This window comes from Podarcis liolepis (assembly GCF_965112155.1).
Source record: "Podarcis liolepis genome assembly, chromosome: 7".
NCBI lineage: Eukaryota > Metazoa > Chordata > Lepidosauria > Squamata > Lacertidae > Podarcis > Podarcis liolepis.
The window spans coordinates 88,374,388-88,388,125 of record NC_139561.1 but is presented as its reverse complement, the minus strand read 5'-3'; the positions used below and the strand labels follow the sequence as shown (position 1 = coordinate 88,388,125).

Genomic DNA, 13,738 nt, shown 5'->3' with positions numbered 1-13,738 from the left:
AATGAGTGACAACCTTGTTTGAATCGTGTGAGTCTTAGCCCAAGAGGAGCCCAAACCATCTTTTCCCACAATGCCTCCGTTTGCCACGGAGAAAATGTGGCACTCCTGCCTAATGTCAGAGGAGAGAACCCTGGGTAATTTCCCCATACAGTGGTTTATGAACTTAATACCTTGGTGTTACCAATACAGGAGCCAGTGTGGTGTAGTGTTTAAGAGCGGTGGACTCGTAATCTGGTGAACCGGGTTCGATTCCCCGCTGCTCCACATGCAGCTGCTGGGTGACATTGAGATAGGCTTTGGGAAAAACTAAGCACCTCAAAAGGGAAGCGGGTGGTGCTGTGGGTTAAACCACAGAGCCTAGGACTTGCCGATCATAAGGTCGGCGGTTCGAATCCCTGTGATGGGGTGAGCTCCCGTTGCTCAGTCCCTGCTCCTGCCCACCTAGCAGTTCGAAAGCACGTCAAAGTGCAAGTAGATAAATAGGTACCGCTCCGGCGGGAAGGTAAACGGCGTTTCCGTGCGCTGCTCTGGTTCGCCAGAAGCGGCTTAATCCTGCTGGCCACATGACCCGGAAGCTGTACGCCGGTTCCCTCAGCCAATAAAGCGAGATGAGCGCCACAACGCCAGAGTCAGTCACGACTGGACCTAATGGTCAGGGGTCCCTTTACCTTTACCTTTTAAGCACCTCAAACATAGACAGACATCTACTGTGTTTCATCCACAGTTTATACGAAAACACTCGGGTCTGGGTTAGGTGTGACCGACAGGGCCATTTATCCAAGGAAATCCAAACCTCCCATGGTGTTAAACAAGGCTGCGTCCTTGCGCCTACTTTATTCAGATTCTATATTAACTCCTTAGTAGGAAACACGGAGAAAGAAAATGCCCACCCCCCTAAATTGGCTGGTACACCCCTCCCGGTTCTCTTATATGCAGCTGACGCAGTTCTAATTTCCTTCTCCTTTGTAAGCCTAAGAAAACTTCTAAGAACTCTCACTGTTTATTGTAATGCTGAACGATTAACAGTTAACTATAGCAAATTCAAAGTTATGGTGTTCTCTAAAAAAACTGGCTTGCTGGTGGACGTGGGTGGTGCTGTGGGTTAAACCACAGAGCCTAGGACTTGCCAATCAGAAGGTCGGCGGTTCGAATCCCCACGATGGGGTGAGCTTCTGTTGCTCAGTCCCTGCTCCTGCCAACCTAGCAGTTCGAAAACACGTCAAAGTGCAAGTAGATAAATAGGTACCACTCCAGCAGGAAGGTAAACGGCGTTTCCGTGCACTGCTCTGGTTCGCCAGAAGCGGCTTAGTCATGCTGGCCACATGACCCGGAAGCTGTATGCCAGCTCCCTCGGCCAGTAAAGCGAGATGAGTGCTGCAACCCCAGAGTCAGCCACAACTGGACCTAACGGTCAAGGGTCCCTTTACCTTTACCTTTACCTGGCTTGCTAAGGATTTGTTAAGGGTTTGGTTTGGCTGGTTCACAAGGTTTCCTCTTGCGCAGTCTAACCTCACAGGTACAGGATCACAGGGACCCACGGACATCATCCAGACTGTCCTCGCCCCAAACCTATAACAAAATTTCAGCCCCCACCTTTATCTGTTGACTCCCTCTCATTCCATAAGTAGTCATGCCCATCTCCAAAGATTCCATGTTGCTTCATTGCGGCCTCTTTGCATTTCCATCCAAGGTTCCTTGTGGACGCCTGCGAGCTGCTCCGACCCCATCTTCATGTGGAAGGGCTCTTCCGAAAATGTGGATCCATGACTCGTATCAAAGCCTTGAAGGTAAAACGCAGAGCTGGAGATGTGCAGGAGATAGAGCATGGGTAGGCAACCTAAGGCCTGGCCCAATCACCTTCTAAATCCAGCCCACGGATGGTCCGGGAATCAGCGTGTTTTTACATGAGTAATAATAATAATAATAATAATAATAATAATAATAATAATAATTATTATTATTATTATTATTATTATTTATACCCCACCCATCTGGCTGGGCTTCCCCAGTAGAATGTGTCCTTTGATTTCAAATGCATCTATGGGTTGTTTGTGGGGCCTTCCTGGTGTTTTTACATGAGTAGAATGTGGTTAAGGGGTGATATGATAGCCATGTTCAAATATATAAAAGGATGTCACATAGAGGAGGGAGAAAGGTTGTTTTCTGCTGCTCCAGAGAAGCGGACACGGAGCAATGGATCCAAAATACAAGAAAGAAGATTCCACCTAAACCTTAGGAAGAACTTCCTGACAGTAAGAGCTGTTCGACAGTGGAATTTGCTGCCAAGTAGTGTGGTGGAGTCTCCTCCTTTGGAGGTCTTTAAGCAGAGGCTTGACAACCATATGTCAGGAGTGCTCTGATGGTGTTTCCTGCTTGGCAGGGGGTTGGACTCGATGGCCCTTGTGGTCTCTTCCAACTCTATGATTCTATGATTCTTTTATTTAAAATGCATCTCTGGGTTACAGTGGTACCTCGGGTTGCGAACGGGATCCGTTCCGGAGGCCCGTTCGCAACATGAAAAGAGCGCAACCTGAAGTGCCGTATCTGCGCAGATGCGCAGCGCGATTTGGCCCTTGTGCGCATGCGCGAGCAGCGAAACCCAGAAGTAAACCTTTCTGGTACTTCCGGGTCGCCGCGGGACAGAACCTGAAAGAACGTAACATGAAGCAAATGTAACATGAGGTATTTGTGGAGCATAGGAATTCGTTCTCCCCCCCCCCTTTCAAAATATAGTCCGGCCCCCCACAAGGTCTGAGGGACAGTGGGCCAGCCCCCTGCTGAAAAAGTTTGCTGACCCCTGAGCTAGAGGTTGTGTGTCCCCCAAAATTTACCTTTCATCATGTTCCCAGCTCCTGGCACCTCCAGAATGCCAGTCTTGCCAGGCCTCTCCTAACGACACTGGCGGTGAGCTGCAGATGTTTTGACATCCCTGTCAGGAGAGATTTGCTCAAGGAGAGGGGAACTTGAGAAATCGCCTTGCCAGTAAAACATTTTCGTTTTATTTTTTTCCTCTTACGAACCTGCTCGCTCTCCTACGTGGGAGGGAAAGGGGAGAGTTTAAAATAATCTTAGATTGAGTGGATAGGATCTATTATGCGGTTCTTAAAAACAAACCATTTTGGGGAGAGGTGGGGGGGGGTGCGAGGTCAAATAGGTTTGGGGGTCAATGTCAGTAAAAGGAAGTAACAATTTCCTTTTACTGTGTTGCATGCAACGCTAGTTCTGCTCAGAGTAGAACCATTGGAACAAGGGAACATGAGTAAGACAGGTCCGTTAGTTGCTACTCTCTCCACAAACCCACCCACAGAGGGACCAGGTTTCTAGGAGCAAAGGGAGTGGAAAGACTACCTACAGGGAGGGCGTTTTTAGTTGGCTTTCCTCCTCCTTTTAAAACTCTGCGTCGCTCAGCAAAGCTGGTCGGCAGCTGGATAAGGAGAGGCATTTCCTAAAGAAATGCAAACTCTTGGCTAATAGGCAATTTGAAAAAGGACTTTTAGCAGAGGTTGCAACAGGCAAATAATTTGGAGTGCTCAAATACTGTCTTTGGGAGCGACTTAAGATGTGCTTTCCATGAAGTTATTTTTATTATTATTTATTAAATTTGAATACCACCCTTCATCCGTAGATCGCAGGGTGGTTTGCAACATTATACATAACAGAACTTGCACGCTGTTCCCTTGAAACTGAAGCGCTTTGTATTTTCAGGGTTCCTAAATGCAGCTAAAAGCTCCGCTTTCCTGCTGACTAGGTGGTTGCTGGACGCTGGAGAGGGGGACCCAGCTGCAGAAATAATAGTGGGCCTGTTATGTACTGAGTTGAATGGGATCCAAAATGCAGCAGTCTGATTGGTCCTAGAACAATAGGACCAGCTCTGTGGGATCCCACCTTTGTCGTCGGTGAAATGTGCTCGGAGTCGAGAGTGGATTTCATGCTCTTTATTCAGCTCATAGTGGTGAGGAGGAATGGGAGTTCCCCCACGATATCTGCTTTATATACATTATTTACACAATGGGCTGCACATGATTGGCTAATTCTGGGATTCTCCTGTAGGCCAATCGGGTTGTGGATTCACTTCCACCTGGAGCTGGATTGGGTGGCTCCTGCGGACCAATCAGACTGCTGCATTGTTCTAGGACCAATCAAACTGCTGCATTCTGAATCCTATTGCTCTAGGACCAATCAGATTGCTGCATTTTGGATCCTATTGTTCTAGGACCAATCAGACTGCTGCATTTTGGATCCTATTCAACTCAGTACATAACAGGGCCTTTGACCCCTTTTGACCCCAGGCCATTGCAGCACCAGATACGAACTGTTGGGTCTTCCAGATCCTCTTGCTGATAACTCAGAGCTGGGAAAGTAGACCAAGGATGCTGCTTCCCTGAAGCTTCGCCTCCTCCCCTTCTTCACATTTTGCGTCCTTTCCAGGCCCGGCTGGAGGCTGGCGAGCGCTGCTTGGCGATGGCTCTCCCGTGCGACGTGGCCACCTTGGTGAAGCAGTTCCTGAGGGACCTCCCTGAGGCCCTGATTCCAGCTGGCATCCAGGGGCCTTTGTGCCAGGTCCAGCAGCAAGAGGACAGCGACCCCCTGACTCTCCTGCTCACCTCCCTGCTGCCCCAAAGAAGCATCGATCTCCTCCGCTATTTCTTCAGGTTCCTGCAGGACGTGGCTTCCAGGTGGGTCAATGGGGAAGGACCAGTTTGTGCCCTTAATTCCTGCCCAGGGTTTGTCCTCGTTCTCAGCCGACAACCAGACCACCTAGCCACTCCAAGCTGTACCCTTATCCTGCTTCCCATTGTTCTGGTTCCTGAGATTTCAGCGCACTTTGATGCATACCTTTTGCAACCATAGCTGTCAAGCGTCCCTTATTTGGCGGGACAGTCCCTTATCCCAGCGCTATGTCCCGCTGCTGTCCCTTATTGATGATGTCCCTTAAATTTCCCGGGTTTCAAAGGAAGCAGCTCCTCTCCCTCCCTCCCTGCTGGCCAGGGAGGAGGGAGGCTCCAACTGTGTTGCTTGGCTGCGTTGCTCACCCAATAAGGAGTCTAAGAACGACTGGGGGGGGGTGGAGCTTGCATGCCTTGTGCTGATCAAATCAGCCGCGTTGCCTGGGGACTCGCCCTTGCTCAGCGCTTCCCAGCGGAGAGGTGACGGTGGTTTTCCTTGAGGCTTGAGGCTTCATTTGGCTGCTGGCTGGGCTTTCTGCCTTTGGCTCGGAGGGGCTCAGAAGTTGAACATACCTGTGCTCTGAAAATCCCTTATTTTGGCTGCTGATCCCTTATTTTCGAGGCTGCTGGTCCCTTATTTTCAAATCTGTAAGTTGACAGCTATGTTTGCAACAAAACAACACCACCACAAACTGGCTTATAAGTATAAAACCAAATTTACTAGAATAATAGCTAGAATAGAGATAGACTTATAACCATTCAAACAACAAACATACTAAGGTGCCATGTGCGAGACAAAGCCTGGAGATACTGTAAACATGGATAAATGTACAACTATATCTTAAGAAGTTACATGTGCAGTAAACGTTATACAGACTGGATAAATGAACCGTTCAACAAGCAGTGTAAGTCCAATCACAGAACGGCAACCCCGTGTCGCCACAGCAGCAAGGGTAGCGCACTGGAGAATATGAAAAAGTTTTTCAAAGCTGTTTTTCAAAGATTGGACTGGATGAGATATTCTTCAATGGGTCTTGAGCTGGAAGCACAAAGCCGTGTGCATGGATCAGTCACGGGAAGGCAAAGCAAAGCCACGACCCTGGTGAGAATAACGCAAGTGGGCAAAAGGAGACCTCTTCTCCAGATATATTACAGGTTTTGCTACACGCTTCATCAGCCTGAAAAGCTGCATGACATAAAATAGCACTCCAATTACAATGTGTGGTAAACCATAAAAATTAGAAAATATCAGTCTCATACTATACCTTGGGACGCGGGTGGCGCTGTGGGTTAAACCACAGAGCCTAGGACTTGCCGATCAGAAGGTCGGCGGTTTGAATCCCCGCGATGGGGTGAGCTCCTGTTGTTCGGTCCCAGCTCCTGCCAACCTAGTAGTTCGAAAGCATGTCAAAGTGCAAGTAGATAAATAGGTACCACTCCAGCGGGATGGTAAACGGTGCTTCCGTGCACTGCTCTGGTTCACCAGAAGCAACTTAGTCATGCTGGCCACATGATCCAGAAGCTGTACGCCGGCTCCCTCGGCCAGTAAAGCGAGATGAGCGCCGCAACCCCAGAGTCGGCCACGACTGGACCTAATGATCAGGGGTCCCTTTACCTTTACCTCTGTCCACATACCAGCAAGGCTACGTGTAACACCCACACACATGCTAATGAAAGATCAAAATATAACCCGGCATGGAGAATCCCAGCTTTAGCGCAAGTTACTAGACCTCAAGGCTAGTAGGTACAGGACAGAGGTACCACCCCCAAATTCCTGGTTGAGGAGAAGAACCCTTCTCCCTTGCCAATCTCTTGTCTCCTCCCTCGCAATCCCAGGTGCGCCCAGAACAAAATGGACTTGGCCAACCTAGCGGTCATCTTCGCCCCCACCCTCTTCCCCAACGAGGTTTGCAGCCAGCTGGACAGCAAAGCTGAGGAGCAGCTGCAGAGGCAGGCAGCCGTGGTCCACACTTTGATCAGCCACGCGGCGGAGATTGGTAAGTCTGATGGGCTCATCTGCACAGTCTCAAAATTTGCTCCTTTCCCCCCCGTTTTTAAAGGAACCGCATGATGTTTCTGTTAGAATTCCTGCTCCATGACTGCAGTCATGGGATTGTTGTCTTTCACATGACGGTGTATATTTTGACTCCACAGAGTGGGAAGTGACGGAGACAGGATGTTTGTGTTACTGCGTTCCGTAAAGTGGAACTACTGTCCTTTGTTCTTTTTCTCTTTGCTGTCTGATGCTAGAGAGAGAGGGAGCCATGTTGCAGTGCTCCGTGTGTGTTTATATGTAAATAAAGTAGATTAGCCAAAATGCTGAGTTGCTGAGGTCTGTTACACGTGATGCACAAACTCTGCGGATCCCTAAATGTGCCAATGTCTGTTGGCATCGGTCGCTGTGATGTTCGGGCAGAAGAAAGCTTTTGAAGCTCCTGAACGATATACCAGGAGGGAGAGAACATGCCAGTCGGGCATGTGTCTCTGCCAGGGTCCTACTCGAGTGTAGGCTGAGCTCCTAACAGTTTCTACTGATGGTGCAATAGGTCAGTTGATGCGATGCTAAAAACCGGCTTAGTTGATAGTAACTTAGAAAGGTTTTCTAAATACTGTGCCATGTGACACGCTGTCTGCCGTATGACAGTTTATGGGCTATTCCATTTTCTCTTGTCTCTTAACTCCTCGTCTGTGCTGCTGCCCGTGTCTCTCTCCCCATCCTTCACCTTCCTTGCCTCACCTCCTTTTTCCTGTTGTCCATTTCCAGGTGTAGCTTCCTCTTCCTTCTGGGTGGGTTTACCTGGGAGGAAGTGCAGACCAGCCCTGATTCTCAGGGATGCAAAGCGAAAGGTGGTGATAAATCCAGGGGCGCAGAGTCATCTGGAAAAGATATGGTTGTCATCTTGTGATCCAAAGGAAGGCAGAGAAAAGGTGTTTGGCACCAGCTGGGCTGCAGAAGTTGCCGGAAGGAGGTGTACAAGGCGCCACCCAACCACCTTAGGGATTCCACACCAGATTTGTGTAGGGTTTACTCCTAAGCCTTAGGGACGTGGGTGGCGCTCTGGGTTAAACGACAGAGCCTAGGACTTGCCGATCAGATCATCGGTGGTTCGAATCCCCGCGACTGGGTGAGCTTCTGTTGCTCGGTCCCTGCTCCTGCCAACCTAGCAGTTCGAAAGCACGCCAGTGCAAGTAGATAAATAGGTACCGCTCTGGCGGGAAGGTAAACGGCGTTTCCGGGTGCTGCTCTGGTTCGCCAGAAGCGGCTTAATCCTGCCGGCCACATGACCCGGAAGCTGTACGCTGGCTCCCTCGGCCAATAAAGCGAGAAGAGCACCGCAACCCCAGAGTCAGTCACGACTGGACCTAATGGTCAGGGGTCCCTTTACCTTTTACTCCTAAGCCTTTACCTCCCTGAAGATACCCCACAAGGCAGCAGAGGTTTGGGGTCAGAGATTTTCTCCCCCTAGATGGTCTACCTTCTCAGGTTTATGAACCCCCCTTGCTTCCCCCCTCACTTCCCTCTGAATGGAGCATTAAACTAACCCTATCCTTAATGCTCTTTTTGACTTCTGGGAGAGGAGACACGGATGGGAATCAAACCAATTTTCTCCCCATCCCTAGTATTGTCTACACCAGGGGTCAGCAACCTTTTAAAGCAGGGGGCCAGTACACCGTCCCTCATACCTTGTGGGGGGGCGGACTATATTTTGAAGGGGGGGGAATGAACAAATTCCTGTGCCCCACAAATAACCCAGAGATGCATTTTAAATAAAAGGACACATTCTACTCATGTAAAAACACGCTGATTCCCGGACCGTCCGTGGGCCGGATTCAGAAGGCGATTGGGCCGGATCTGGCCCCCAGGCCTTAGGTTGCCTACCCCTGGTCTATACTGACTGGCAGCAGTCCTATACTATACTATACTATACTATACTATACTATACTATACTATACTATACCAAATGTGAAAGAGAAAAACAACTACCAGACTTTTAGAAGACATCTGTAAACAGCCCTGTTTAGGGAAGCTTTTAATGATTAATAGGTTATTGTATTTTAACATTCTGTTGGAAGCCGCCCAGAGTGGCTGGGGAAACCAGCCAGATGGGTGGGGTATAAATAATAAATTACTACTACTACTACTACTACTACTACTACTACTATAGTAATATACAGTGGAGCCTTGGGTTACATTGCCTCCAGCTTACGTCACCCTCGGCTTGAGACTGGTGCAAACCCGGAAGTACTCGAACGGGTTACTTCCGGGTTTGCGCCGTTTGCACATGCACAGAAGCGCTAAATCATGCGCGTGTGCGCAGACGAGATGCTTTGGGTTGCGTCGTTTTCGGGTTGCCGCGGGCCCTCCGGAATGCATCCCTGCCGTAACCCCAGGTTCCACTGTAATAATAATTTATTATTTATACCCAGCCACTCTGGGCAGCTCCCAACAGAATATTAAAAACACAACAAAACATTAAAAACTTCCCTAAATTCCAGAGATTGAACTTGGGACCTTTGGAAGCCAAAGTGTGAATCCTAGGGTTGCTATATTTCAAAAACTGAAAATCCAAACACAAAGCTTTTTTTGGGCAAAGATCTTGAGATTTATTTATTTATTTATTTACTACAAAATCTCAAAAAAAGAGAAGTTTTTGAGCTGTTTTAAAGGAAATTCACCAAAAAAAAAAAATCAACACTTCCGACATGCGTTGCCATACATCCAGATTTTCCTGGGCATTAAAACAATTTCCGACCAGACACTGTTTCCAACAGCCGAATCCCGGCTATGTCCGGGAAATCCCAGATGTTTGGCAGCCCTAGACTATCAATTTCAGATTTCCAACAAAATGACTATCACCTTCCTAATTGTACTTCCAAAGTGAAATGTGTGTGTGTGTGTGTGTGTGTGTGTGTGTGTGTGTGTGTAGATCAAAATGAATGTTTTGGGTGACCCCTAGTGTACGGCGTCTAAAACGACAGGCTTGTTGAAAAAACAAGCGGTGCTGAGCTTGTGTACTAACTAAAACAGTGATGGCCAAACTTGGCCCTCCAGCTGTTTTGGGACCACAACTCCCATCATCCTTAGCCAACAGGACCAGTGGTCAGGGATGATGGGAATTGTAGTCCCAAAACAGCTGGAGGGCCAAGCTTGGCCACCACTGAACTAAAATATACATGCTGCCCTCTGCTGGATGGAGGTGGGACAGCGGAGCCAACCTGACAACTCCACTAGTGCGAAACGTGTGAGCAGGGAAGTGAATTGCGGTGGCGGGGAACTGATACCCTTGGCCACTGGGCAGAGCAAGCAAATGGAAACCCAGGGGAGAAAAGAAGCAGGTTCCCTCTGGAACTGCTGTTATGTCCTCACATGGAGAACCGGCGGCACGCCTGTTTCCTGCTCCAGTTGGTCCAGCAGTTGTGACCCCTCTTGGATGGTGGGTAGTAGGAGAGGGTATATGGATTAGATAATATCATTCCTCACTCACGCTAGTGAGCTGGTAGCAGAGTGCATTCCCCTGTATACTGCAGGAAGATAGTTGGTAGATTCATCTGAAACTCTTGAGTTAAGCTGTGCTGGTCCCAAGGGTCAACCATGCGGCGAGGTCCGAGTCCAGTCCGAGGTCGAGGGTCCGGTATGGAGGCTGTCCATCAGCGCTGAAGCTGGGTCCAAGGCAGGGAGTCAGGTGGGGTCAGGAACTCTGGCAGAAGAGCAGGACAGGGTTCAGGCAAGAACAGGCTACCAACAATGTTGCTCCCACAACCTGGGACTGGGACTGACTGGCTTTTATCTGCCCCAAGGCATAGGGTGGCCCCAGTCCACGGGTGACTCGCCTCTCCTGGCCTGGAGGTGAGCACTCCTCCTGCGGGAACTTAGTTCCCTCCACCTCTCTGCCCTGAGCCTCTGCAGCTCAGGAGAGGCTGGAGGGTTACCGGACCCAGAGGCAACCTCAGTTTCCTCTGACGGGGCTGAGAGTGGAGCACCTGCAGGCAATGGGTCCTCCATCACCTCCGGAGCCAGAGCAGACTCAGCTGGTGCCTGCACCCGAGGACCTAGCACAGGTGAGGACCCTTCAGGCTCAAGCCCCAGCCCCGGCTCAGCTGGTTCTGGAGGCGGGGAATCCTGTGCAGACTGGGATTCCTCAAGTTCAGCCTCCGAGTCTGAATCCCAGGCGATCACATAAGCAATCCAGTCTGGCTTGTCCAGATTGGATTAGTTCCTGGTAAATCCCCTTAAAAAGAATAAAGACACAATAGCCTTCTCTTAAAAGTAATAAGAAGTTTACTCACATTCAGTCCGCTGTGTGATCCTGAAGGCAGGCTTTAGCTTGTAGTTACAGAAGACAGTGTGGGTTTATCCCTTATGGAGCCCATATGCTGCTGGCTGAGAGCCGGCAGACAGCAAAAACATCAAGATGGTATAGAACGAAGAAGTGAGAGAAGGGGGTGGGATGACTGCGTGACTTGTCCCTTAGTTTATGGGGTCTGCTAGGGTCACGCCCATCTACCTGGTCACACACGGGGAGGACGCTTCAGACCAGGTGTGACAGGAAGTCCTCCTGGCTGGACCAATGTCACTCTGGGCAAACAAGAAATGTTGTATTTGACTGCTTACGTTCCATCCCACAGATAGAGATGGCTTGGCCTATAGTACTCCATGCTCTGGTAACTTCTGGATTCGATTTGACACACTGACCAGATGCTTGGAAGCTGTGGCTGGATGGTTTCGTGGGAGCCGATTGAAACTAAATCCTTCAAAGACAGAGGTCCTATGGCTGGGTCGGGATGGTATGGGGATGAGGGACCAACTCCCTTCTCTTGCGGGGGCCCAGTTAGTGCCATTGCCTTCCGTTAAGAGTCTGGGTGTAATCCTTGACGCCTCCCTTTCCATGGAGGCGCAGGTTACAGCAACAGCCAAGGCGACATTTTTCTACCTTCGCTGCATCAAGCAGTTGGTCCCTTACCTTTCCCGCCCCGACCTGGCCACAGTGATCCATGCGACGGTCACCTCCAGGCTTGACTACTGTAATTCGCTCTAGGCGGGGCTGCCCTTGAAGCTGTCCCAGAAACTCCAGCGGGTGCAGAATGCTGCAGCGAGGCTCCTCACGGCGTCTCTGCCATGGAAGCATATTCACCCAGTGCTTTTCCAGCTGCATTGGCTCCCGGTGGAGTACAGGGTCAGATTTAAGGTGCTGGTTTTGACCTTTAAAGCCCTTCATGGTCTAGGACCCTCGTACCTACGGGACCGCCTCTCCTGGTATTCTTCTTGGAGGACCTTAAGGTCCATAAATAGCAACACCCTAGAGGTCCCGGGCCCTAAGGAAGTCAAATTAGCCTGAACCAGAGCCAGGGCCTTCTCAACACTGGCAATGGCCTGGTGGAACGCTCTGTCTCTTGAGACCAGGGCCCTGCGGGATCTGATCTCTTTCCGCAGGGCCTGTAAGACAGAGTTGTTCCACCTGGCCTTTGGCTTAGAATCAGTTTGATTCCCTCCCCCTCTTTCTTTTTCCTTTCTCCTCCTATGAAGAGATTGCTCCCTAATTGTTTTAATGTTGTATCTTAATCTTTTAAATTGTATTTTAAGCAACTTGTTTTTATTATTGGTTGTTAGCCGCCCTGAGCCCGGTCTTGGCTGGGGAGGGCGGGGTATAAATAAATTATTATTATTATTATTATTATTATTATTATTATTATTATTATTCCCTCTTGATTTTCCCTCTCCATCTCCCCTTGTGTCCAGGCACAATTCCCGAGCTTCTCCTGGAAAAAGTCCAAGCCGCCTGCTCAGATGCAGAAACCAAGAGACTGTCCCCACCAGGCCCAGAAGATGCCGGAGAAAAGCACGTCGAAGGGAGGAGAAGGAGGCGGAGGCGGCAACGAAGCATGGGCAGTGAGTATGCAAGACCAAACCCAGATCTTCTTGGACGATCGTTTGGAATCAGGGGCGCTTCCAAATTTCTCTCTGGTTGGTGAAATGCAGACTTACCTGCTTTCGAAGCATTAAGCATTTGCCATGGTTTCTTCTTTCAGTTCGGAATTCTGTTGGGTGATGACACGGGCGCTAGCCAGTAGGCTCCCTCCACAGCCTGATTATGCTGCACATTTAACAGAGTCTGCCCACTGCACTTGAAACGCTATGTCCGCCAAGGGACCCTTGCCCATGACACACCTTTTATCAGAACTTCACTTGTATTGGAATTGTTTATAAGATGTTGTTATTGTTCTGTCACTTGTTTTGAGTCCTTTGGGAGAAATAGTGGGATATAAAATTAATCATCATCATCATCATTGGCTCTCGTCCCGCCCACCAGTAGCATGTGGCCCCTGAAAGGTTATCCTGAAATGAATACGTTCTTGAGATTAAAAGGTTCTCTGCCCTTGTTGTGAGGGTAGTGACTTTGCTTTTGAAGAATTCTTTGAAGAGGCAGGGGAAAGTGGCTGTGATGGAGGCAGAGTTTTCTTTATCTGTTTTTTGGAGGGTACCAAATCAACAAATCTGAAAAGTTGTTGGCTTAAAAACAACCAAACAAACAGCTTTTGATTATCAAGATGAGAGCCGCAATCAAAATTGTATCCTGCTGGAAAAAAACGAGACCGCTTCCATAACCAAGCCAGGCTTTCTCGATGTCTAGGCCTGAATTCAAATTCTTTGATGAGGCAGGGGAAAGTCTCTACAGTGGTACCTCGGGTTACAGACACTTCAGGTTACATACGCTTCAGGTTACAGACTCCGCTAACCCAGAAATAGTACCTCGGGTTAAGAACTTTGCTTCCGGATGAGAACAGAAATCACACGGTAGCAGCGCAGCGGCAGCAGGAGGCCCCATTAGATAAAGTGGTGCCTCAGGTTAAGAACAGTTTCAGGTTAAGAACGGACCTCCAGAATGAATTAAGTTCTTAACCCGAGGTACCACTGTATAAGGTGACTGTGATGGAGACTGAGTTTCCTCTTTCTTTTTTTCAGAGGGTACCAAATCAACAAATCTGAATAGTTGTTGGATTTTTAAAACAAACAAACAGCTTTTGATTATCAAGATGATAACCGCAATCAAAATTGTATCCTGCTGGAAAAA

The 13,738-nt window shown here is 49.0% G+C and overlaps 1 protein-coding gene across 4 annotated transcripts in view; it reads left to right on the top strand.

The window, feature by feature from the left end:
- Positions 1–13,738, top strand: part of LOC310712606 (uncharacterized protein) — a 38,691-nt gene that overhangs the window by 11,236 nt on the left and 13,717 nt on the right. For all 4 annotated transcript variants that reach the window (XM_083515827.1, XM_083515826.1, XM_083515829.1 and 1 more), the window contains 4 exons: positions 1,691–1,787; positions 4,429–4,676; positions 6,504–6,664; positions 12,406–12,555. In XM_083515827.1, the coding sequence (XP_083371953.1) occupies positions 1,691–1,787; positions 4,429–4,676; positions 6,504–6,664; positions 12,406–12,555 (656 nt within the window). The remainder of the gene's footprint in view (positions 1–1,690; positions 1,788–4,428; positions 4,677–6,503; positions 6,665–12,405; positions 12,556–13,738) is intronic.